General features: G+C 36.8%; 1 protein-coding gene across 2 annotated transcripts in view; it reads right to left on the bottom strand.

Annotated features, from left to right (window-relative positions):
• The window catches only part of PALMD (palmdelphin), a 55,659-nt gene extending 28,971 nt beyond the window's left edge, over window positions 1-26,688 (bottom strand). The window contains exons 1-3 of one of the 2 annotated variants that reach the window (XM_067727005.1): window positions 26,537-26,688; window positions 25,864-25,909; window positions 1,477-1,557 (exon numbers count right to left, since the gene is read on the bottom strand). In XM_067727005.1, the coding sequence (XP_067583106.1) occupies window positions 1,477-1,557; window positions 25,864-25,908 (126 nt within the window). In that variant the 5' untranslated portion in view covers window position 25,909; window positions 26,537-26,688. Of the gene's footprint in view, window positions 1-1,476; window positions 1,558-25,863; window positions 25,910-26,430 lie in introns of both variants that reach the window. The other variant, XM_067727004.1, reaches the window with a different exon arrangement.
• Window positions 26,689-27,305: the final 617 nt, after the last annotated feature.

Below are 27,305 nucleotides of genomic sequence, written 5' to 3'. Positions count from 1 at the left end.
AAAGCAAACCTATAGGGAACAGTATATATTACTTTTTGGACTGTTTTTGTTAAGTATTGAAATGAGGTGTCACTTCAGAAATGGACCTCTCAGTGTGTTAGAATTTTCCTGTGTGAAACTTACTTCCTAGAATGAACAGAGAGGATATATAAAACTTTTTTTCTACTGTGAACTCTAATGTTGTTTGGCTACTCATTCTGCAAGGATAGCAATTACTCAGAAGCAGTAATTAGTTCACTGTGCGATCCAAAGTGTGTGTGTGTGTGTGTGTGTGTGTGTGTGTGTGTGTATGTTTGTGTGTGAAAGAGAGAGAGAGAGAGAGAGAGAGAGAGAGAGAGAGGGAGATTTTGGAGTTAGAGATTGCCCATCTCAAAAATTGTTGTAGACTTGCTTTTGACTTCATTTGACTTGTATCACAATGACTTGGTAAAATTTGTTATTTCATTGATTTTTCTGGGAGTACACACGGCATTTCTTGGCTATGTCTCCTACTCATGTAAATTCAATGTGACAAACTGTAAGGATAGCAGGCTGACTACATATTGAAATTATTCATCAAACATTGGAAATGTCAATTTGTATAGGAGCAAAGAAGCAAACAGAATCCAGAGCGCTGAGGCTAATTGGAATCCTAACCTGTGTCTTTTTTCTCTCAAGAGGTGGTTACTTGATCCATCAGAAAGATGGACTTAGCTAAATTCGGCAAGTTTACCAAAAGATTGTAGACCCCACGAGTGTGCGGCATTGTTTCACTGAGGGATTTATTACATCTATCGATAGAAGCCCTGCCAGGTAAGTAGTTTCCTGCTTGGGCCTGTTCACAAGGAGCTCCTGTTTGTCATTTGGTTGCACCCTATGACTAAGCTACATAATAAAATGTGAGACTCAGTGTGCTTAAATTACAAAATGACCACACCCATGAAAGATGTAAAGTCTGATTTTAAAAATGGAGGTTTATTTTTGGTTATGATCTCATGTTCTGTCAAAACAAAATAAAACAGAACCTTGAACCACACTCAAACAACATTGAATTCATTGCACTGAGCTTTTGAATACGAGCATCCTTGAGCAGGCCAGACACTGTCTGCTTTGCATGCCCTGGGTAAGGGCTGGCTTTTCATTGATTTCAAAACGGACTTCCCAGCTGGATCCACTCCCAAGGGATGTTAAGCAAGACTATATTCAGGGCCAAACTATCAAGACTGAATTCTCAAGGTTACCCAAGAAAGTGAGGAAATTCAGTAATAAAGGGTAAAAGTAATAAAACCATGTTTTCAATTTTCCACATGTTTGCCAGGAGGTATTAGTCTCTTATGCAAATATTCCTAGCTTATTGGCTTCCCTTGTGGTTATTAGGGTGTTAGTATAACTGTTGGAATTTTTTTCCTTCCTAAAGCATCTTTACTACTGAAATTTGAGTGCAATTAGAATATTTGAATGCAAAATCATTGAAATGAAATTAAAGTCATAAGTTACCTTCAAATGCTGGTGCTTTAGTTTTTCTTCCTCTATTTTCAAACGCTTCTGTGAGATTTCTTCCTGTATTTTTCTTTTATCCTGAAATAAAAAGTGTTCCAGCATAATCTATTTTTTTTCAGTTTGCTTAAGTATGTTTCCTTGGGGATGTTGTCATTATCGAATGGCTGGCCAGTGGTATGCTCTTGGCATTGGTATGAAGCTGCTTTGGAAACTCCTATTTCAAGGCAAAGGAGAGCAAAGTGAGACATTCAAAGCATTTTACTGATGGAAAATGATATAAGGTGCTTTTTCAAAGAGAATTTAAAAATATTTTAATGTCTTTCCTTCCTCCCTCATCTTTTCTATCTTCCCCATTAAGTCTAACAAGATTGAGCTCCTTAGAGATGCAATGGAAAATGTGAATTTTAAGGAGGGAGTTTTGAAATAGGCATGAGGAAACATTGTGAGGAGAGAGACTGTTCCTGGCATAAGGCTGAAGAAACTGCTGGGTAAAAGATCTGCTTATGTGGGAAAACAGGATAGCCTACAGAGCGATAGAACACGAGGAAACTAGAAAGTGAGACTGTTTCCTCCTGTAAACCTTGCTATGGGCAGAGAGAGAGAAAAAAAAGAAGGATCAGATAATGCATGTTAACACTAAGAGGGCTTCTAGCAGAGGTTAAAAAAAATTTATGAAGAGGTATAGTATCTTTCACCAAGTTTAAATTGCAATACCTTAAAATCCCAGATAGAATAACTATCTATACACAGAAGTTGTACTTTTTAGAAAATATAGCCTCTATACTATATAGAAAGCCTGGTTTCAATTTCTGGCTCTGCCATTAACTAGCTGTGTGTCCTGGGACAAAACCCTTAACTTTGTGCCTCATTACCTCATCTGTAAAATGGAAGTAATAAGGGCATCTACCTCATAAGATGAGCATTAAATTAGCTAAAATATGCAAAGGCTCCTAGAACAGGGCTTGACACATAGTGCTCTACAAGTATTTGTTTAATACAATTAAGTAAATAAACATGTAATCTGTTAATCACACAGAAAGCAACACACTAATTCTGATAATGGTTCCATTGGTCTGAAATGTTTTAGAGATTCTATGTCTGGAGTTGTTTGAGATGTTTTACAAGCCATGCAAAAAGGCCCTTATTTCCTTATTTTTTGACCAGAGGTGACATTATCCTCCATCTTATTTATGAGTTGTTTTTAAATCTGCTTTCAAAATTGAAAACTCCCAAAGGTAAACATTTGTTTCCAATGAAGACATCTAAAAGAATTTGAAGCAGGCTCAGGAGGTAATTTAGAAGGAAGAGTTCCAAAAATATTTGGCAGCGTTATTGAAACAAGTGCATGGCTTCCTGATGTGACTCTTTTGAAGGTAAATCTCCTTTTTGATGCATAAGTTCAGGTATATTTGTTGAATGTAACAGCATTCATTTGAAAATACATTGCTGTCCAAATTTATGTCATGTTTCTCTTTGTGTGTAAGAAGTGTATATGACCTTGCCTGTATTGTTTTTTAACTTTCATAAACAGCTCTTTTGGAAAAAAAAAAGAGCTAGGCAACACGCATCGATATTCAGATTCACTTGTTTGTTTGGATGAAATCTGGTCATTAGGAATAAAAACTATGAAGACCTCTGTGAGTCAGTTCTCCATTATATCTCAAAACTGTTACCGAGCAAATGTTGGTAATAGTTTAAACTTATTGTACCAAACATTTTGGTAAGTATTTTTCAGGCACTATTTAACCTTAATAGTCATAATAACAGAGATATAATAATATTACACTTAATAGTCATGATAACAAAGAGATATTGTAGTATTTTCATTTTATAGAAGAGGAAATGGAAGTTTCTGGAGATTAACTAACCAGTCCAGGTTCTCGCAACTAGTAAGTGGCAGAGCCAGGATTTGAAGTCAGGCAATCTGAGTTCAGCCTCTTAGCCAATTCACTATACCATTTCCCTGAGTGGGAAATTAGTCCAGCTTCTCACACCTTCCCCATTGCCCTGTCTATCGGGAAGTACTGAGGTCTGGAGGCCAGCACAACCAGCACCGGAGGAGGACCCCTCATTAGAAAGGAGCACATTTTTAGTTCCCTGCATGCTGGTATGCAACCGCCCATCTCTGTGTGGACAGCCCATAGAAAAGATCACGTTATGTATGTGTGACTGTGACTGCTGAACCCAGCAACGCTTCCCCGCCACTGCCGGTAACCAGTTTGGGTTGTTTGTTTCGTCCTGAGGTTAGTGATAAGGTAATGAAAGCTGTGGGTAGAGGCAGGGCGTCTAAGTGTTTTGGCAACACGATGCTTATCGAAGGGTTGCTAAGGAATACCAATGTTTTGTCACTCAGAGGTAATGTGATGCCTGTCTCATATCAGTCTAGGAAGTTAAGAAGGTAATTTTATAATGTTATGGGCATGACTCTATTTTAACATAGGAGTACTTTTCCTCATAAGATATTCATCAGCAGCAAGTTATTATCCTTTTGCCAAATTTCATAAAGATCTATAAGCATTACTGAAAAATATATGGCAACAATTTAGTTTCATTATGGCAGAATAAATTATAAGTTTTACATGTAGTTCTATTGCTAGTATACCAAAAGTTATCATAGCCAGCTACTTCCTTCCCAATTATCATGGAATAAATGGATTTTTATTGAAATGCCATCTGCTTCCCAGAATTTCCCCAGAAGCCTGAGCATCTCTATATACACTTGTCATAATCCAGCACGTCAGGTATTTATTACCGTTAACCATTATGAATAACATATATTTCTTTTTTTTCAACATCTTTATTGGAGTATAATTGCTCTATAGTGGTGTGTTAGTTTCTGCTTTATAACAAAGTGAATCAGTTATACATATACGTATATCCCCATATCTCCTCCCTCTTGCGTCTCCCTCGCACCCTCCCTATCCCACCCCTCTAGGTGGTCACAAAGCACCGAGCTGATCTCCCTGTGCTAAGTGGCTGCTTCCCACTAGCTATTGATTTTACATTTGGTAGTGTATATATGTCCATGCCACTCTCTCACTTCGTAATAACATATATTTCTGTTTACTTCTTTTTTAAAAAATAAATTTATTTATTTTTTACTGCATTGGGTCTTTGTCGCTATGCGCAGGCTTTCTCTAATTGCAGCGAGCGGGAGCTACTCTTCGTTGCGGTGCGCAGGCTTCTCATTGTAGTGGCTACTCTTGTTGCCAAGCACAGGCTCTAGGCGCGCAGGCTTCAGTAGTTGTGGCTCACGGGGTCCAGAGCGCAGGCTCAGTGCTTGTGGCGCACGGGCTTAGTTGCTCCACGGCATGTGGGATCTTCCCCGACCGGGGCTCGAGCCCGTGTCCCCTGCATTAGCAGGCGGATTCTTAACCACTGCACCACCAGAGAAGTCCTGTTTACTTCTTCAGTGTTCAACTAGTAAAGACGTTTTGTTCAATGAACAATTGCCTAGATTTTCAGCTGTCTGACTTGGAATATTTTAGCAGCTGACACCCACAGATTCCAGTTCTGTAAAAGCCTAGCTCTTAATTGTTTTGAAAATTAATTTAGTAAAATTGTACAACTATAAAGCTATTGTGACCATCTATGATTCATTGATATTACTACAATCACATACTTGATAAAAGTAAGCACAATACTTAGGAGTGTATTTTAGAGATATTATTGATTAATGATTAGCTAATATTCTAAAATGCTTGAATCTATCAAGAAGGCAGGATTGATCCTGAGTTATATAATTTTTAATTTATTCAGCACTTAGGAACTTCTCTATAAATGCTATGCTAAGGTAATGTTAAGAGTTGTGCTATGTTTGAAAATTATTCAGAAGTAGATACTTTCACCAAGGAGGTTACATTGTCTTTAAGAAGGAAAATCATTTGTGCAAGGAACTATAGTCTAAGAAATAAGTGATAAATGTCATTACTAAGGCACAAGTGAGGTCTTGTGAGAGTTGAGGGGCAAAAGGGAGTGGTTGTTTCTAAATGATCTGGTTAGGAGAGGCTTTCAAGTAGCATCCAAATAGAGTATGTTGGGTAGTTGCTGGAGGGCTGGGGGTGGGGAGGAAGGGCATTCACCTCTAGAGCTCATTGTGAGCAAAGGCCTGTTGTAGAAAATTGGGACATTATTTGGAATAGCAAGTCTGGAATCCAAGTTGTCATACAGAGAGTAGAGGGAAATGAAATAAGAAAATGAGATGAGGATAAATCTTTAATAGAGAATACTAAAAAGCAGGGAAAGGAGTTTAGAATTTATTTACATATTGAGATAGGGAGCAATGGAAGGTTTTCAGAGGGAGAGGAATAATAGAATTAAAGCCATGTTTTAAGAAGTTTAAAATAGCCTGATTTATAGATACTGAAGGAGGACAACTTGAAAGGGATAATCAGTTAGGCTACAACTCATACATAAGATCAAGAGAGCTTGAACAAGAGGTAACAGAGGGTGTAGATGTCAGAGATACCAAGGAGTTAAAATTAGCAGGACTTGGCAACTGATGACGTATGGATGCAGGAGAGGAAGAGGTCAAATGGGGTATAAGGCTTTTATATCCAGGTAAACTGAGAGGAGAACAGAATCACTAATAGAAATAGGAAATTCGGGAGAAGAAAGAGAGTTTGGGAGGGAAGATGGTGATTCACACCAAGGTTGAGGTGTCTTTGGAACAACCTGGTGGAGTAATCTGGCAGGTAGTTGAAATGTTGGATGGAGCTAGATCGGAAGGGAAGTCAGAGCTAGAGATAAAGATGCCAGAGTTTTGGAAGGGGTAGCTGAGACCAGGAGACTACATCAGAGCATGACAAGAGACATATTTATGTAAAGGAGAGCTAAAGACAGAGCCTTCGTGAAACACCTACATTTAAGAGGTATTGGAGGAAGGGAACACATATGGAAATTTATTTTGGGACTAATTAGACATTATTGATAATAGAACTTTGTGAATTCAATTAGGTAAATTGTTTCAGATTCATTCTGATAGAAGTATCTTGTAACTTCTTGACTACCTTTGCTGATATTTTCACTGTTTAAGGTCTCAAAAGAACAATAATAGAAGCTACTATTTGGATTTAAATACTACCAACAATGCAAAGCTTCCTGGTGAAATGTATATAATGATAACCTTGAAGGAAAGGGATGTGCTAACACAATGCTCCTAGAATTGAATCCTGAGCATAGTTAGAGGTTTACTACATTTCAATGAAAGTAGATTTTTTAAATTCTTGAAAAAAATTCTTGAAAAATTATTTTAAAAATTTCTTGAAAAAGAGGCAAGCATTTTAAGAAGGAAGATAGATCATGAAGTATGGGCAATTTACCAATGGAAATATTGATACCTAATTAAAAAATGATCTCAAGTAAAAAGAAAAGAGAACTAAACAAAACCAAACTAAATAGCTTAATATCACTGGGAGCTTCCCCAAAGCTCGTGAAACCAAGAATACAGATAAACAGGTGGTACCCATTTGTAATAGGTACAAATATGTACAAATATGTAAATAAGGTACAAATTCAGGCTGACAAGATGTGAAGCATGTGAAAAACACTGAGGACACAAAAAGCATGTGTGTACAAGTAAATATATATATATATATATTCAATATTTAAGTTATGTTGGGAGCAAAAGGACTACTGCTGAGAAGAGTGTAATATCAACATGTCAGAGATAAACTAGAACTACTTCACTCCTATTTTACTTCCATTCTTTTTGATTGAGGAGAATAATCTTGATCCTGGAAAGGGTAGAACAAATATGCTTAAAGGGAAATCAAAGCCCAATAAGATATAAAGCACTAAAGATAGAACTGCTCAGACTCCAATGGGTTTCATTTCAGGGAGCAGAAAAATTTATAGACATGACAGGAAAATATTATTAAGTAGTCTTGGAATCTTGGGTGAAGTGAAGAGGCATCAGAAAGCTGAAAGTGGCAAATGACCCAGTTTTTTGAAGAGAGAAAAAGGTCAATTATGAACATTTAATGACTGGTGAATGTATTGGTTAATACCCGGCAAAGTTGTAGAATGAATTGTTAAACAGTCTTGTATTTAGACAAGGAATGTCTAAGAGATAGCATTCAGTTATTAAAAACAAAGCATTTAAGACTATTTCTTCTGCTTCATTTTTTAAGATCTGCTGCTGCTGATGACTATGATGGTTGTAACAATAGCTACATTTATTGAGAGATTTTTATGTGTCAGGAACTATTTAGAGCACTTAAATGTATCAATTTAATTTTCCCCAAGTCTCTAGGAAGTATGGACCATGTTTATTCCCCATATGCAGGTAAAGAAACTGAGGAGCACAGGAATCTAGATCATGGGAATTCAGTATATCTTGGTTTTAGTATGACTTTTGACAAAATTTCTTATTATTTTTCTTTTGGAAATTTGTGTAAATGTGAAAAGAGAGGAATATTTATTTGAAAGTGATTGTCTTAATGTGTTTTTTAAAAAACCAATGCCCTATAAGGGACAGAAAAATAAAACTAAGCCCCTATCAGAGGGCAGACAACAGAAGCAAGAAGAACTACAATCCTGCAGCCTGTGGAACAAAAACCACATTCACAGAAAGATAGACAAAATTAAAGGGCAGAGGGCTATGTACCAGATGAAGGAACAAGACAAAAACCCCAGAAAAACAACTAAATGAAGTGGAGAGAGGCAACCTTCCAGAAAAAGAATTCAGAATAATGATAGTGAAGATGATCCAGGACCTCGGAAAGAGAATGGAGGCAAAGATCGAGAAGATGCAAGAAATGTTTAACAAAGACCTAGAAGAATTAAAGAAAAAACAAACAGAGATGAACAATACAATTAACTGAAATGAAAACTACACTAGAAGGAATCAATAGCAGAATAACTGAGACAGAAGAACGGATAAGTGACCTGGAAGACATAATGGTGGAATTCACTACTGCGGAACAGAATAAAGAAAAAAGAATGAAAAGAAATGAAGGCAGCCTAAGAGACATCTGGAACAACATTAAATGCAACAACATTCACATTATAGGGGTCCCAGAAGGAGAAGAGAGAGAGAAAGGACCAGAGAAAATATTTGAAGAGATTATAGTAGAAAACTTCCCTAACATGGGAAAGGAAATAGCCACCCAAGTCCAGGAAGCACAGCGAGTCCCATACAGGATAAACCCAAGGAGAAACACACCAAGACACATAGTAATCAAACTGGCAAAAACTAAAGATAGAAAAATTATTGAAAGTACCAAGGGAAAAATGACAAATAACATACAAGGGAACTCCCGTAAGGTTAACAGCTGATTTCTCAGCAGAAACTCTACAAGCCAGAAGGGAGTGGCATGATATACTTAAAGTGATGAAAGGGAAGAAACTACAACCAAGATTACTCTACCCAGCAAGGATCTCATTCAGATTTGATGGAGAAATCAAAAGCTTTACAAACAAGCAAAAGCTAGGAGAATTCAGCACCACCAAACCAGCTCTACAACAAATGCTAAAGGAACTTCCCTAAGTGGGAAACACAAGAGAACAAAAGGACCTACAAAACCAAACCCAGAAAAATTAAGAAAATGGTAATAGGAACATGCATATTGATAATTACCTTAAACATGAATGGATTAAATGCTCCAACCAAAAGACACATGCTTGCTGAATGGATACAAAAACAGGACCCATATATATGCTGTCTACAAGAGACCCACTTCAGACCTAGGGACACATACAGACTGAAAGTAAGGGGATGGAAAAAGATATTCCATGCAAATGTAAATCAAAAGAAAGCTGGAGTAGGTATACTCATATAAGAAAAAATAGACTTTAAAATAAAGAATGTTACAAGAGACAAGGAAGGACACTACATAACGGTAAAGGGATCAATCCAAGAAGAAGATATAATAATTATAAATATATATGCACCCAACAAAGGAGCACCTCAATACATAAGGCAACTGCTAACAGGTATAAAAGAGGAAATCAACAGTAACACAATAATAGTGGGGGACTTTAACACCTCACTTACACCAATGGACAGATCATTCAAAATGAAAATAAGTAAGGAAAGAGAAGCTTTAAATGACACAATAGACCAGATAGATTTAATTGATATTTATAGGACATTCCATCCAAAAACAGCACATTACACTTTCTTCTCAAGTGCGCATGGAATATTCTCCAGGATAGATCACATCTTGGGTCACAAATCAAGCCTCAGTAAATTTAAGAAAATTGAAATCATATCAAGCATCTTTTCTGAATACAATGCTATGAGATTAGGAATGAATTACAGGGAAAAAAACGTAAAAAGTACAAACACAGGGCTTCCCTGGTGGCGCAGTGGTTGAGAGTCTGCCTGCCTGCCGATGCAGGGTACGTGGGTTTGTGCCCCGGTCTGGGAAGATCCCACATGCTGCGGAGCAGCTGGGCCCATGAGCCATGGCCGCTGAGCCTGTGCATCCGGAGAGCCTGTGCTCCCAAATGGGAGAGGCCACAACAGTGAGAGGCCCGCGTACCACACACACACACAAAAAATACAAACACATGGAGGCTAAACAATGTGTTACTAAATAACCAAGAGATCACCGAAGAAATCAAAGAGGAAATCAAAAAATACCTAGAGACAAATGACAATGAAAACACGATGATCCAAAACATGTGGGATGCAGCAAAAGCAGTTTTAAGAGGGAAGTTTATAGCTACACAAGCCTACCTCAAGAAACAAGAAATATCTCAAATAAAAAATCTAACCTTACACCTAAAGAAACTAGAGAAAGAAGAACAAACAAAACCCAAATTTAGCAGAAGGAAAGAAATCATAATGATCAGAGCAGAAAAAAATGAAATAGAAACAAAGAAACAATAGCAAAGATTAATAAAACTAAAAGCTGTTTCTTTGAGAAGATAAACAAAATTGATAAACCATTAGCCAGACTCATCAAGAAAAAGAGGGAGAGGACTCAAATCAATAAAATTAGGAATGAAAAAGGAGAAGTTATAACAGACACCGCAGAAATACAAAGAATCCTAAGAGACTACTACAAGCAACTCTATGCCAATAAAATAGACAACCTGGAAGAAATGGACAAATTCTTAGAAAGGTATAACCTTCCAATACTGAACCAGGAAGAAACAGAAAATATGAACAGACCAATGACAGTAATGAAATTGAAACTGTGATTAAAAATCTTCCAACAAACAAAAGTCCAGGACCAGATGGCTTCACAGGTGAATTCTATCAAATATTTAGAGAAGAGCTAACACCTATCCTTCTCAAACTCTTCCAAAAAATTGCAGAGGACGGAACACTCCCAAACTCATTCTATGAGGCCACCATCACCTTGATACCAAAACCAGACAAGGATGTCACAAATAAAGAAAACTACAGGCCAATATCACTGATGAACATAGATGCAAAAATCCTCAACAAAATACTAGCAAACAGAATCCAACAGCACATTAAAAGGATCATACACCATGATCAAGTGGAGTTTATTCTAGGAATGCAAGGATTCTTCAGTATATGCAAAACAATCAATGTGATACACCATATTAACAAATTGAAGAATAAAATCCATATGATCATCTCAATAGATGCAGAAAAAGCTTTTGACAAAATTCAGCACCCATTTATGATAAAAACTCTACAGAAAGGGACATAGAGGGAACCTACCTCTAACATAATAAAGGCCATATATGACAAACCTATAGCAAACTTCATTCTCAATGGTGAAAAAGTGAAAGCATTTCCTCTAAGATCAGGAACAAGACAAGGATGTCCACTCTCACCACTATTATTCAACATAGTCTTGGAACTTCTATCCACGGCAATCAGAGAAGAAAAAGAAATAAAAGGAATACAAATTGGAAAAGAAGAAGTAAAACTGTCACTCTTTCCAGATGGCATGATACTATACATAGAGAATCCTAAAAATGCCACCAGAAAACTACTAGAGCTAATCAATGAATTTGGTACAGTTGCAGGATACAACATTAATGCACAGAAATCTCTTGCATTCCTATACACTAATGATGAAAAATCTGAAAGAGAAATTAAGGAAACACTCCCATTTACCACTGCAACAAAAAGAATAAAATACCTAGGAATAAACCTACCTAGGGAGACAAAAGACCTGTATGCAGAAAACTACAAGACAGTGATGAAAGAAATTAAAGATGATACAAATAGATGGAGAGATATACCATTTTCTTGGATTGGAAGAATCAATATTGTGAAAATGACTATACTACCCAAAGCAATCTACAGATTCAATGCAATCCCTATCAAATTACCAATGGCATGTTTTACGGAACTAGAACAAGTAATCTTAAAATTTGTATGGAGACACAAAAGACCCTGAATAGCCAAAGCAGTCTTGAGGGAAAAAAGTGGAGCTGGAGAAATCAGACTCCCTGACTTCAGACTATACTACAAAGCTACAGTCATCAAGACAGTATGGTACTGGCACAAAAACAGAAACTTAGATCAATGGAAAAAGATAGAAAGCCCAGAGATAAACCCATGCACCTATGGTCAACTAATCTATGAGAAAGGAGGCAAAGATATACAATGGAGAAAAGACAGTCTCTTCAATAAGTGGTGCTGGGAAAACTGGACAGCTACATGTAAAAGAATGAAATTAGAACACTCTCTAACACCATACACAAAAATAAAATCAAAATGGACTAAAGACCTAAATATGAGACAGGACAATATAAAACTCCTAGAGGAAAACATAGGAAGAACACTCTTTAACATAAGTCACAGCAAGACCTTTTTTGATCCACCTCCTAGAGTATTGGAAATAAAAACAAAAATAAACAAATGGGACCTAATGAAACTTAAAAGCTTTTGCACAGCAAAGGACACCATAAACAAGATGGAAAGACAACCCTCAGGATGGGAGAAAGTATTTTCAAATGAATCAACAGACAAAGGATTAATCTCCAAAATATATGAAGAGCTCATGCAGGGGCTTCCCTGGTGGCACAGTGGTTGATATATGCCTGCTGATGCAGGGGACACGGGTTCGTGCCCCAGTCCAGAAAGATCCCACATGCTGTGGAGCGGCTGGGCCCATGGGCCATGGCCACTGAGCCTGCGCGTCTGGAGCCTGTACTCCACAATGGGAGAGGCCACAGCAGTGAGAGGCCCGCGTACCACAAAAAAAAAAAAAAAAAAAAAATAGAGCTCATGCAGCTCAATATTAAATAAACAAACAACCCAATCCAAAAATGGGCAGAAGATCTAAATAGACATTTCTCCAAAGAAGACATACAGATGGCCAAGAAGCACATTAAAAGCTGCTCAACATCACTAATTATTAGAGAAATGCAAATCAAAAGTATAATGAGGTGTCACCTGACACCAGTTAGAATGGGCATCATCAGAAAATCTACAAACAACAAATGCTGGAGAGGGTGTGGAGAAAAGGGAACACTCTTGCACTGTTGGTGGGAATGTAAATTGATAGAGCCACTATGGAGAAATGTATGGAAGTTCCTTAAAGACCTAAAAATAGAATTACCATATGATCCAGTAATCCTACTACTGGGTATATACCCAGAGAAAACCATAATTCAAAAAGACACATGCACCCCAATGTTCATTGAAGCACTTTTTACAGTAGGCAGGTCATGGAAGCAACCTAAATGCACATCGACAGACGAATGGATAAAGAAGTTGTGGTACATATATACAATGGAATGTTACTCAGCCATAAAAAGGAACGAAATTGAGTCATTTGTTGAGATGTGGATGGATCTAGAGACTTTCATACAGAGTGAAGTAAGTCAGAAAGAGAAAAACAAATATCGTATATTAGTGCATATATGTGGAACCTAGAGAAAGGGTACAGATGAACCAGTTTGCAGGGCAGAAGTTGAGACATAGTGTAGAGAACAAACGTATCGTCACCAAGGGGGGGAAACGGTGGGGGGGTGGGGATGGTGGTGTGCTGAATTGGGTGATTGGGATTGACATGTATACACTGATGTATATAAAATTGATGACTAATAAGAACCTGCTGTATAAAAAAGAAAAACAAAAAGACTAAGCCCAATAAAAAAGTAAACATAAACATATTTAGCTCATTTTCTGAACCATAATTTCAAGGGTGAAGTGGGTGTGCACTGGAAGACTTGTTGCTAGAAGCTGCTCCAGGCAACTGTAATGAACAGCCCGGTTTGGGAACCAATGAAATAGAAGATGACTAAGCCAAGATTTCAAACATCTTGTCTGGTAGGAAAAAGGGACCCAAATTAATGATTAACTTTATTATTAATAAATGTACCCTATGAAACTTATAGGATATGTTAATTGCAGAACAGTTCAAAAATCTAGACGACTTTAAAGAAAAATATAAAAATCTCCTATACTCCCACTACTTTAGAAGTAACTACTATGTACATTTTGGTGCATTTTATTCCAATGTTTCTTCAGTGTACCCAAAACACAGATATGAAAATTTATACAGACACACATGTGAAAACCACGCAAGGACGCCCATACACACAGTTTTGCGTTCCACCTTTTGCACTTAATATTGTGTCATGAGCATTTCTCATTTAATTGAATTTTATTAATAAATATATTGAATTTTATTCAGAATATTGTAATTTGCTTAATCAGTCTCCCTTTTTCTGCCTTTTAGGTTGTTTTGAATCTTTAGGTGTTATAAGTAGTTGTATGATAAAGTTCCTTATTTGTAAAATTTTGACCACTTTTGTCTGATTATTTCCTCACTATTGGTCCCTAGAATTTAGTTAGCTCGTCAAGGGGTACGGATGTTTTAAAAATTCTTGATGCAGATTGGTAAAAGGACTTCAATGAAAAGTTATTTTAACTTATATTTCTGCAAAACAGTGTCCATTACCTCACTCTAATTAGGAATATTATAAGTAAAAGATCCTTTAGCAATATAAGTAGAGCAAAAATAGTGTCTTATCTTGATGTCTTAATCAGATTTCTGATATTAGTGGTCAAATATTTTTCATAATTTTCTTGGCTATTTGTATTATTTATTTTTTAAAATTTCCTGTTTGTGATGGCTACCTATTTTTGGGTAAAGCTTATTAATTAATCAACAATTTGTAAGAACTCTTTGAATTAGGAATAGTAGCCTTTTGTTTGCCATACTAGTTGTAAATAATTTTTCCTATTTGCCTTTAAATTTTATTTATGGTGTTCCTAGAATTACTGAAAGATTATTCCTGTTGCGTTTTTTTGTTTTGTTTTGTTTTTTGTTTTTGCGGTATGCGGGCCTCTCACTGTTATGGCCTCTCCCGTTGCACAGGAGCACAGGCTCTGGACGCGCAGGCTCAGCAGCCATGGCTCATAGGCCCAGCCACTCCGCGGCATGTGGGATCTTCCCGGACCGGGGCACGAACCCGTGTCCCCTGCATTGGCAGGAGGACTCTCAACCACTGCTCCACCAGGGAAGCCCTTTCCTAATGCTTTTATGTTTTTAATATCTTTTACTATCTGAGATATTTTCTATCTGATATATTCAGACTATCTGACCCATATTTTCTTCCAGTTTCCTAAAGAGTTTTAAAAAAAACCTCTTAAATCCAGCCTAATTAATTTTGATTTATGGTAAATGCTGAGGGTCTAATATTTTTTTCCCAAATTTTAAACTAAATCTGAAGTTTTATCAAAGAATTCTTTCCTATTGGTTTACTTTTTTTGTTTACTAATTTTATCATTTACTAACTTCTATCATTTACACACAAAAAATGTACATTAGGGCCTGGCTCTAGGTTATCTGTATAGTGTCTTTAGTTATAGATTTTGGTACTATGTAGCACCAATGAGATAATTTAACATTTTATTGGGCAAGTTTTCCTTTGTTGCTTTTCTTTAAAATGTCTTGATTAGTAGCAGTAGTTTATTTTCCCAGTTGGACTTTGGAATCATTTTGTTACATTCCAATAGAAACTAAATTGAAAACTCAACCAATTCCTTATGCTTCATCACTCCCTACCAAGCCAAAAAAAAAAAAAAAAATCAACAACCAATCAACCAAACAAGCAAACAAACAAAAAAACCACACACCCTGATGGAATTTTAAAAGTTACTTCTAATAGTAATTATCTTTATCCAGAGATAATCAGAGATCGCTACTGTTATATATGATTTACATCTGCATGATATATTATAGCTCATATAAAATTTGAATTGTATGTTACACACTTAGTAATCTTATTTTTTTAATATATCATGAACATAATCATATACCATGTCATTAAATAGTTTTCTAAATTATTATTATTATTAATATTTTTGCGGTACACGGGGCTCTCACTGCTGTGGCCTCTCCCGTTGTGGAGCATAGGCTCCGGACGCACAGGCTCAGCGGCCATGGCTCGCGGGCCCAGCCGCTCCGCGGCATGTGGGATCTTCCCGGACCGGGGCACGAACCCGTGTCCCCTGCATCGGCAGGCGGACTCTCAACCATTGCGCCACCAGGGAAGCCCTCTAAATTATTTTTAATGGATGCACATTATTCTATTTCACATACATGCATACATATACACACATGTATATTTGCACTGTGTTTATTCAACTAGTGCCTATTTTTGGACGTTGAATTTGCTTACACTTTTGTACTATATACTATAAGAAATGATTTTATTATGCTATGAACATCTTAGGAATCCATCTTGTATGCATCTCTTATTTTTCTTTATATAAATTTCCTTGTTAATGAAATTCTTGGTCAAAGGGTAAAACAGTTTTTGAGTTTTCTTTTACCAATTGCCAAATCATCCTGTTTTAGCAATTTCATGGTGCCATCAGAAGTGAACAAGAATGCCTCGTTAGAGATTTTGATCGGAATTGCATTAAGCTTAAAATAAATTTGAAAATATATGACAGCTTTTTTGTATTCAAACTTTACCTCAAGGAATGGTGTGCTTCTCTAGACATATATATTATATCACTTAGTAAAGTTTCACTATATATATCCTGCACAGTTCCTCAGTAGGTATAAAAACATAAAGGTTTCTTCATATAAATTCTGCACATTTTCTAAATAGGATTATTTTTAGGTTTCAACAGTTTTAAAAAAAATGTAGCTATCAGGAATGGGATGTTTTCACATTACAATTTCTGACTAATTATTGTTTTTCAGAAAGCTATTGATTTTTGTATATTTATTGTGTATCTGAGTACTGAGCTTTCAGGTTAATTCATTATTAATTTTAGAGACACTGAAGTGAGGACCAGAGAGTTTATCAGCTTCCCCAAGTCATAAAGTTGGTCTAGTGTTGGAATTGCTATTGATCCTAATTTTCTATAATTCCAAATATAATGCCCCTTATACTACTCCTTATCACTTCCCAAATATATCTGTAGAAATACGATTAGCCAAACAAGGGAAATTATAGCAGTAAGGTCTCTGTACTGGTCAGAGTGTTCTGTTTAACTCTCAGCACCAAATTTTAAGAGTGACACTGACATTTAAAAGAGTGTCTAGAATGAGCCTGTGATATGAAGAATGATTGAAATCAAGAAAATAAAGCTGTACAGCTTCAATGGCTAGAGTCATGATTGGGAGGCAGTTAAAGGAAACTAGATTCTGCCACATTATGTCAGAACTCTTAACACAGAGAGTTGTTCTCAAATGGAATAGGGTATTTTGGGAGGTATTAATCCACCTGATATTGAAAGTGCTCAAGGAGAAACTGGATGAGCATCTCTCGAGCATGGTACAATGCGGATGGGAATGTGGATGAAATCTCTAAGTTTTCTCCTGGTCCTATGATTATTTCTGAATTTAGCTTTGAAAAACCCTAATTCATATGTTAGCCATGGGAATTGGATGTAGTTGTCACTGCTACTTATGGGGTGAATTAAAAAGCACAAATTTTCTAAACCTCATTTTATTTAGTAAATTTAGTCTTCTTTCCCAGCTTTACAACAAATTCTGACAGATCTCTAAATAGAATGTGGTTTATGTTCTACTCTTTTATTCCTTTGTCTACCCTTTCCTGTTTGTTCTAATGAATCATGACAAAACAAAACAAAACAAGGATAAACACAAAACAAACTCCTAAATAATCAAAGGGTGATGGTAAACTTGGCCATGTCTTCAGTAAAAAAAAAAAAATCTGTTAGCTGGGTGGACAATCATTAGCTCTCTCCCTCCTTTCAGCTTGATGGTATTCACTCATTCACTTATTCATAATGGGTTTTTTGGGCTCCAGCTAGTGTGGAGCTCGGTGTTGGGGGGAGCTGTGAGAGATGCAACAATGTCTTTGCCTTAAGAAATCCTGGCTGGAAGGGAAGAGACTATGTAGTGGAAGTGGAAGCCTACTCCGAGGCTTAGAATATGGGATGCTCCGAAAAATGATTCTGTCCCAATCCTGTTAAAGCAATAACAAATGCTTCTGCAATGGCATCACATTCTTTCCTTTCCCACTTCTACTCCTATCAGCCTGGGAAAGAGGAGAGGAGACTTCAGGGTGTGAAGGACTGGTTTGGGTTAAAAAAGGGGATTACGTGAAGCAGAACCTCCATAGATTTTTCTCTTTGCTCCACTTCAAACTTTATTAAGAGTGAACAACAGAGGAAGTTCTGAAAAAGGGTGAGGTTTATGGTTTTGAAGTTTACTAGAATTTATTGTGATGTTATGAGCAGAGACTCTGCCATTTTCTACTATTTAACTAATCCCTTAGCTTTCCTTGGTCTTAGGTTTTTCACCTATAAAATGGGGATGGCAACATCTGCTATTGAAAATACTCATACGACTGTTTGGACAAATGAGATAATGAATGTGAAAGTTTTTGTTTTTATTTTTAAAGTCTAAATGCTATGCAAGAATAGGTTATTATTATTTTTTAAATTGAAGTATAATTTACAATGTGTTCGTTTCAAGTGTACAGCAAAGTGATTCAGTTTATATATATATATATATATATATATATATATATATATTCTTTTTCAGATTCTTTTCCATTATAGGTTATTACAAGATACTGAGGATAGTTCCCTCTGCTACACAGTAGGTCCTTGTTGGTTATCTATTTTATATATAGTAATGTGTATATGTTAACCCCAAACTGTTATTATTTTTTCCATCTTTTTTTAAAAAATTGAAGTACAGTTGATTTATAATATTGTGTTAATTTCTGCTGTACAGCAAAGTGATTCAGCTTATATATATATATATTCTTTTTAATATTCTTTTCCATTATGGTTTATCTCAGGATGTTGAATATAGTTCCCTGTGCTATACAGTAGCACTGGGAACTGTGCTTGTTGTTTATCCATTCTATATGTAATAGTTTGCATCTACTAACCCCAAACTCCTAAAACTATAATTCAAAGAGATACATGCACCCCTATGTTCATAGCAGCACTATTCACAATAGCCAAGACATGGAAACAGCCTAAATGTCCATCATTAGATGAAAGGATAAAGAAGATGTGGTACATATATACCTCGGAGTATTACTCAGCCATAAAAAGGAATGAAATAATGCCATTTGCAGCAGCATGGATGGACCTAGATATTATCATACTAAGTGAAGTAAGTCAGAAAGAGAAAGACAAATACCATAGGATATCACTTATTTGTGGAATCTAAAATGTGACACAAATGAACTTATTTACAAAACAGAAACAGACTCATGGACATAGAGAACAGACTTATGGTTACCAAGGGAGAGGGGGATGGGGGAGGGATGGACTGGGAGTTTGGTGTTATTATTATTTTTAATCGCAGAATTCTTGTGCTTAGGATATGTCTTTATATCTATATTTGTTAGCATAGATTGATTTTGAGTAGCTCTTGTAGCTCCTTTTAACATGTTGTATCACCCCATATCAATCATTGATGCAGTTACACATTGAAAACTTGATGCTTAAGACAGAAGCCAGAGGTTCAGAAAATAACCTGGCTCTATGTCTGAAATGGTTAGCGTGAATCCAGTCACTGGGGTTTTACATAAAAACTGTAAGTTCAGATCTCACTCAAACTGCTCCTATGGTGTTTTAGAAAAATAGACATGTCACAGGGTTCCTGGTGAGGAAACTTCTTGAGCTCCCCAGAATGACACCACTGCCATTTAAATAAATTAAAAATTAAAATATTCTTATTTTATTTCAAGAGAAGCTAGGTAGTTTGAGACTTTAGATTAGGAAGTGGAAGCTCTGTTTTGGTTTTAGCCTGAACTATGCTGTACTTGCTTAGACTCTTGTTAGACTTACTCTCTGGTTTGTTTTAATCACAGTTTTCTATAAAAGAAGCTTTTCCTTTTCACCATCTAGTAATGTTGAGAAAGTTCATGGGGATCCTTGTCAGTAGAGGGCTTTGCAAAGTAGCATTATCACTCTGTAGCACACTGGAAAAACCACCCCTGGTTATCAAAAGGCAGTTTCCTTAATAAGCTATCAAAATTATTATACCTCATCACATGGTCTCCTTTGTGGGTGGGCTATTATGTTTGGCAAAGAAATGTGGCATAGTACTTTTGTTTGAAGAAACCTTTCCCTCTCTGGAAGAAACATGTAATCTCAGTATAGCACTGTGGAAACTTCTGCGGAGGCTTTATTGTTTGAATATAGTGGCACAGGACATCTTTACTTAGGAGATTCCTGTATCTCCACATACCATCTTTATGTGAATGTCTTGGGATGTTCATGACAAATTGGGAACTCTTCCTGTAACTTTGTCTTAACCGCGAGGTACAGTGGAACAATGGTTCATTATGCTTCCTTTTAGTCATTATTACTTTAAGGAGTCCTTAGAGCTCTAAATAACACAGCAATCCAAACACATGTTAAGGTCTAACTTCTGTCAAGATCCAGGCTGGCTTGCACTTGTTTTCATGCTCTCATTTGTACAGGAAGAATGAACAGGGAAAAAAAATGTACCTGGCCAGCAGCCTGGGCTTCTTGGACATGTGACCTGTGAAGTCATACATGAGGGCACCATGCTCAGAAGGGCCCAGTGTTTAGTCTGAATGCTTTTAAACTTCTGCTGTTACCACCTTGAAATTCTGAACACTTTTTGAGCAGGGATCCCCACATGTTCATCTTGTACGGGGCCTCACAAATTATGTAGCAGGTCCTGCTTTGAGGTCATTAACTGTTTTATTAAGTGTTAGAAGATTCCAGATATTGAAAAAAAAGAGAACGAGATGAGGTGGGGTGTCTAGTGAGAGGAAACGTGCTGAGGAAGTAACTATTAATAGAACCTGTGTGTATTTATGTTATTGTTTTAATAGTGGTCTTTTGTATTGGGTAGATTTCTGTTTTATGTAAAGAGCTTTCTACCTCCTACATTCCTATGTTTACAAGTCGAGAAAAAATTCCTTGGGAGTGGAACAAAATAGGGAGTGGATCCGGGGAAATGTGAGAGCTCTTGATAATTCTGCGTCATGAGCAGATTTGGCCTGCAAATCTGTTGCTCAGATTCCAGCATCAGGCCTTTAAGTGGCTCATTACCAAAAGGAGTCAGTCCTAGGCAGGTGCTTGTCCTTGTGATTATTGCTGTTGTCTAACTTTTGACCAAGCTCTCATCCTTCATCTATGATCAAATGTCACCCTCTCCATGAGGCCCATCCTGACCATGCTACTGCAAATTGCAACCCATCCCATACCACTCCTGACACTCCTGATTCCCTTTTCTTCACTTATTTTAATGTGAATGCGTGAGGTTTGGCACAGAGTAAGTGCTCAATAACCATAAATTGAATAAAGGGAATGAGAGAATGAGTGGATAACATGCCTTTCTAACATTAAAGGTTAAGCTTTGAAAAGAGTAAAAATATCAGCTTTATTCTTACCCCCTTTCTCCTCAGCTGGTTTGTTCTCTGTACATTGCTTCTAGTTCTCAGAATTCTTCTGAGCTCAACCCCCTCACCCCAAACAGTCCTATTTTTGTGAATCTATGATCTCTAGTCAGTTTAAGATCTAGGAGTTTTCCAGTCTGAGTCTCCCCATGGTATTTAGTAACAGTATTTTCTAATGTCACCATCGGAGTGGAGACAAGAAAACGTGTTCCTTGTTGGAGGAGGATGTGAGCAGTATAGGATATTAGTGGTCATAAGGGGATCTTGCTCTTTCTGAGGGAAATTTACCTGCACCTTTTCATCATTCTTTGGTGTGGACCATGTTTACTTCCAGAGAGGAACCCTGTAGGGATAACTCTTTCAGTCCTTCATCTCACTCTTCCTGAGAACGCTGGAGACATTGGTATTATCAGTTCCAGTGATATTCAAAGCACATTTCCAATCACCTACTTCAGTAGCTCTCCTTTTGTATCAAAATCCGCTATTTGTTAAAACACTATGTACTAACTTAAGCCTCAAGAGACCTTTTAATCAATGTAATATTTAATTAGTTTGAAGTACCCTGTTTTCCACTTAGAGTTGAAAACTAAACTCTTTGGCTAAGATATACTTTGACCATTAATTTAGTAAGTGAAGAGTTGGTACAGGTGTACCTCATTTTATTGTGCTTCACTTTTATTTCGCTCCATAGATACTGCTTTTTTCTCTTTTTTTACAGTTTGAAGGTTTGTGACAACGGGCATGGAGCAAATCTATTGGCGCCGTTTTTTCAACAGCATTTGATCACTTTTACATTTTGCTGATTGTTGCAATACTTCAAACTTTTTCATTATTATTATATTTGTTATGGTGATCTGTGATCAGGGATCTTTTTGTTTGGCTTTTTTCATTGTGAGCAGTCTTTTTTTTAAATTGAAGTATAGTTGACTTACAATATTATATTAGTTTCAGGTGTACAACCTAGCAATTCAATATTTTTATAGATTGCACTCCATACAAATTTATTATAAAATACTGACTGTATTCCCCGTGCTGTACATTACCTCCTTGTAACTTATTTATTTTATACCTAATAGTTTGTACCTTTAATCTCCTTTGCCTATTTTGCCCCTCACCTCTCCCCCTACTCTGGTAACCACTAGTTTTTCCTCTGTGTCTGCTTCTGTTTTGTGATAATTGTTTGTTTGTTTTATTTTTTAGATTTCACATATAAGTGAAAACATACAGTATTTCTTTGTCTGTGATCAGTGATCTTTGATGTTACTATGGCAAAAAGATTACAACTCGCTGAAGACTCATGATGGTTAGCATTTTTTAGCAATAAAGTCTTTTTTAATTAAGGTGTATACGTTATTTTTTAGACATAATACTACTGTATTATGTTATGCAATAGTATTATGCAGTCCAAACGTAAGTTTTATCTCTACTGGGAAACTAAAAAATTTGTGTGACTCGCTTTTTTATGATATTTGCTTTATTGCAGTGGTCTAGAACCAAACCTGCAGTATCTCCAAGGTATGCCTGTACATGGATAAAGTAATGAAGGAGAAACATGAGAGTAAGTGTACAAAATATAACCCATATTTGGTATACCCAAATGAGGTGCCTTCTTTTAAACAATCATTTCTGTGTACCTTCATAATTTTGTCTTTATTCGCTTTAAGTTTTTTTTTTTTTTTTTTTTTTGGCCTCGCCCTGTGGCTTACGGGATCTTAGTTGCCCAACCCAATCCACCCCCTCGGCAGTGAAAACACAGAGTCCTCACCCCTGGACCGCCAGGGAATTCCCCCTCTTAAAGTCTTTGAGAAGGACTTCTGACTAATCTAAAATTCAACTTACTGATATGAGAAATGAATGTCACCATCACAGTAATTTTGTTTTCAGTTTGAGAGCCTGGTGTCACATTCCATCTACTTACTACGCTTAATCTGATTTTTTAAAAAGAGGAACAATAAGACTGGCACTTGAGTCTGTCAAGTTATAGGCATATACATTTGTTTTTTAAATTCCTTGCAGTGGAAATAATGACTTTTTGGACGCTCAAAATCATGTGGAATAAATATAACAGTGAAGATTATTTCATTACACAGCCAGGAATTGGAGGGATAACTTTTAGTATAATAATCAAATAGATCTTTCTTAGACTGTCAAAAGTTTTTTATTTTTTCTAACAAAGTGCCTATGAGTTGCTGTGTTGGGTTACATTGGGCAATTGTCTTATGATTTTGATTTTGTCTTATGATTTTATAAAGTATATAAAAATTATTTCAGTGTAGGGAAATAAGAGGAAAACAGTTAAAATTAGGATATTGTCTCTGAGTTTTAGTCTAGGTCAGAGATTTTGAAGATTTTAAGTACTTCCAAAAGTGAAACAATCCCTGCAAACTCTCTGGACACTGTGTGTTTTCATTTCCCCAGGGGGAAGGGCAATAGCTGAGGTGGCTTCCTGCGTAAGGCAAGGGTGGAGAAAGCTGGCATTTCCCAGGGTGTCCAGGGGAGATGAGTGGATGTGTTTTTTCCATTGACACACCACTGCTCCATTTTTTCCTTTTAGGTGGTGACCATTGTGACTGGACTTAGTCTGGTGAGGTGTACACTATTGGAGATTTGCTCCCACAAACTCTTCTCAATTTTTTCTCTACAATCTTTATACAAGTATCTTACTTCCAAAATAGAATTACTTTGTGATTTTACTTTGGAGATTTGCTTAATTCTTTCTAATGGGATATGGTTAAGCTAATGAAATATTCCGAAAAGTAGTTGTTATTTTATTTTATTTTTTAAATGATCATAAAAACACACACCAGTATATTCAAAAACCTATTTATTGTCTTGTCTGCTTGTAAGGCATTTAAGGCATTATGACTTTTGTTCTAGTTCTATTTGCATTTGGAACCTCTGTGAAAATTCCTAGTTTTCCTGAATAACTGTATGCAGTCATACCTTTAGAACACATGTGCTTTAGTACGAGTTGTAAGGTGCACTGGGTGTAAAAAGGGTGGAAGCAAGGGTGGGCTGTGATTCAAAAAGGAAAATGTGGAACAAGGGGCTACTTGTGGATTTCATTGGATACATGATTTAATTTAGTTAATTAGGAGATAGAAGCATCAGGAAAAGCGGAGCTTGTGCCCACACAAGTCACACAGTCTAATACAGTAACCTTTAGACAGCAGCTGTAACCTAAAAGGCCCACGCCAAAAACAACAGAGCAGAGCCCAGTTCCTGTCCCTTAAAGCGGGACAGCTGAAATGGTGGCTGAGTTTAACAACAGAAAAGAACAAAGCAAAACCAACAATAATCCAAACCAAGGTTTTCTGAAAGGAAAATGTACTAATTAGAAGTTGGACATTTCGAGAACACTGTCTTATGGAAAAGTGCCAATTTTATCTGTGGATTTTTGGTTCCTAACCATTGGCTGAGAAAATATTTCAAGTTATTGCATCTTTCTGGGTGGAACTGAAACATTGTATCCTTCTAATAAAAATTCTAAATTGGGCTTAGCATAGTAATAATTTATGCTGTGGGACTTTGAAGAGCAAAGAGTAATATCTTTCTACCCACCCTGATTTTGCATCAGTTTTCTTTCCACAAGGCAATGAAGAGTTATTTTTATAGATAGTAATGTCCAATATACATTGAAATTAATAAATCCGCATCTGTGATATTATGCATCAGTTTTTAAAAAGTACTCCTGACGGTTAATTTCAGTGGCAGAAAATGCTGAAAAAATTGGGATGTTGATTTCCAAAGTGGTTTTTCTTTAAAAAAATTATAAGTTGTAGCTAATGATAAGTGATTGTGCCAGAGATTTCCAGGTTACTGCCAAATAGAGGATTTTGGAAAATTAAAAAAAAAAAAAAAAGCTGGATCATTTAAGGAAAGTAATTCATTTCACACTTTGACTCTTTCCCAGAACAAACATAAAAAATGCACTATTCTCCTTCCCGGTATTAACGAAATATTTTCCAAATCCATTGCATTGCATGCATTGCATTCCTTTATCAGGATCTTATTCAGTTTGTGACTCTGCTGGAAACTGATATCTTAGAATTAATCTGATACATGCTTTTACCTACTTTTCTCTTGTTTAATGCTTAGCTTAAGTACAACGACATTCATTTTAATTTTGTTAGGCTTTCTGGACACACTTCCACAACTACAAATAAAAAGTTTCAAGTCATTTGTTTTATTTCTTTTTCTCTCCTCCTTTTAAAAGATTTTAACTTTTTGGTGAATTAATTGTTTAAAAAACTTTCCAAGTTAGGGATCTGTTTTTTGATCTACTGTTTGTCGAATATAAATTTAAGGAAAATCTGCATTTTTTTTAAGGTACATAGAAGGTTAACCAAACTGCCTTAAAAGCTTCTGACTGCTATTTAAAACATAGGCACAGTTTTTGTGGAAATCAAGAACATTTGCCCTGTACTCAGGTTCGGAAAACCAAGAGTTACAGAGGGTCACCAGGGTTAAGAGAGTGGCAGAGACCCGTCGTCCATGAAAGGTGACAGTTCTGTTTTTCCACTTACGGGGCTCAGCGGCCGGGGCAGCTAGCAACGCTTCTGTTGTTTGTATGAGCAACCTTCTCCATGAGTTATAACTGTATGCAAGACTTACTGTGATGGCCTGGAGTCTCTCCTTCACCAGCTCAGCTTCTTCCATTCTAGAAGTCAAGGACAGGCAGCCAGTGAGGGAAGTCCAAAACTACCATAAAGCAGGAGCCTCCTTGGGGAGAGGAATGGAGGTGTCAGAGAAGCAGGGAGAAATCCGCTTTGGCAGCGGTGGAGAAAAGCAGAAATCCCCGACTCGGCAGGAGCGTCTCTGAGCAGATGTACAGATCAGGCCAGACACATGTAATGAGGGTGTGCTGGGGAAGCAGACGCTGAGGCTGCTAGCACGGGCTGACTGACAAGTTTGAACGGCAGCCGTACAAGCCCTTTTCCTTCAGGAGCTGCCAGCTCTTTGTTGTAATGTGCACAGTTAGCAAGGCACATTTTCTTATTAACTGTTCCTTACCCAATTCATTCTTTCCTAGGAGTAGCGCTAGAAGCCCATGCACTGAGTGCTTAATCAGCCTCTGCTCTAGCCACACACAAGCAAATCTCTGCATGTGTGGGTCTGTGTGTATTTGTACAAAGTTGTTTACCTGTACTGTCCTCCAGAGTTGCAAAGACAAAGCCTTACCTTGACTGGATCAAGTCACTTGCTTGCCTTTCTTCCTTTAATTGCATTTAGATAAGAATACAAAATTCTAGAGTAACTTTAGAATTTAATATAGTGGTAAACTTACGTCAGGCTGCCCTTGCCTTTCCCTTCCCCTCCTACTTCAGCAGTTTGTTTCAAATTTTGGAATCTTTAGGTCATGGAGAAATTAAAGGCATTAACGTGACTCTGTTAAGAACTTGGTCCACTGGCTGTGTTCAGTGTGGTTTAAATGTCAAGTACCACCCTCCCTTATTTCTTGTCTTGGATTTCTATGGAATGCAGTTCTTTCTTGGATCCTATTCAGCAATGACACTCAGAAAGTTGCCCATCTTGACCTCACCAGTTATGCAAGAGAAAGGAATGAGACTTTGAAAGTGTGATGAGACATTCTGTAACTCATGTAGTCTGACACCATGTGAGTATTCCCTGGCCCTTTAGAAAGAGGAAGTCAAGCCCAGCGAAACTCTTAGGTCAAAGCAGAGGCTGGGAAGCTTTATGACTGACTTTGTGTTCTTTCCCCTACCATTTCTTTAATTAAATTTTGATGTAATAAATCCTAATTACCATCTACCTCATTGTTACATGTTTAGATGCTATCAAGCACCTTCATATCAACATTCAGCTGAAGAGGTTAAAAGGACACCCCAAACATTGAACAGATGTTCTTATTTCCTTTGCATTATTGATATCAGTAATAATAATGGCTAACATTTGTTCAGTACTCTCTATAGGCAAATGTTTTACGTTGGATATTTCTTACAAGGTACTGGCGATATTAGCCCTATTTTAAAAATGAGGGAACTGAGGCTCAGAGAGGTCATTTGTCACACAGGTAATAAGTAGCAATGCCAGGA

The sequence above is a fragment of the Pseudorca crassidens genome, chromosome 2, assembly GCF_039906515.1.
Source record: "Pseudorca crassidens isolate mPseCra1 chromosome 2, mPseCra1.hap1, whole genome shotgun sequence".
In the NCBI taxonomy this organism is placed as follows: Eukaryota; Metazoa; Chordata; class Mammalia; order Artiodactyla; family Delphinidae; genus Pseudorca; species Pseudorca crassidens.
The sequence above is the reverse complement of the archived record's forward strand: the minus strand, read 5'-3'. Positions and strand labels throughout refer to the sequence as shown.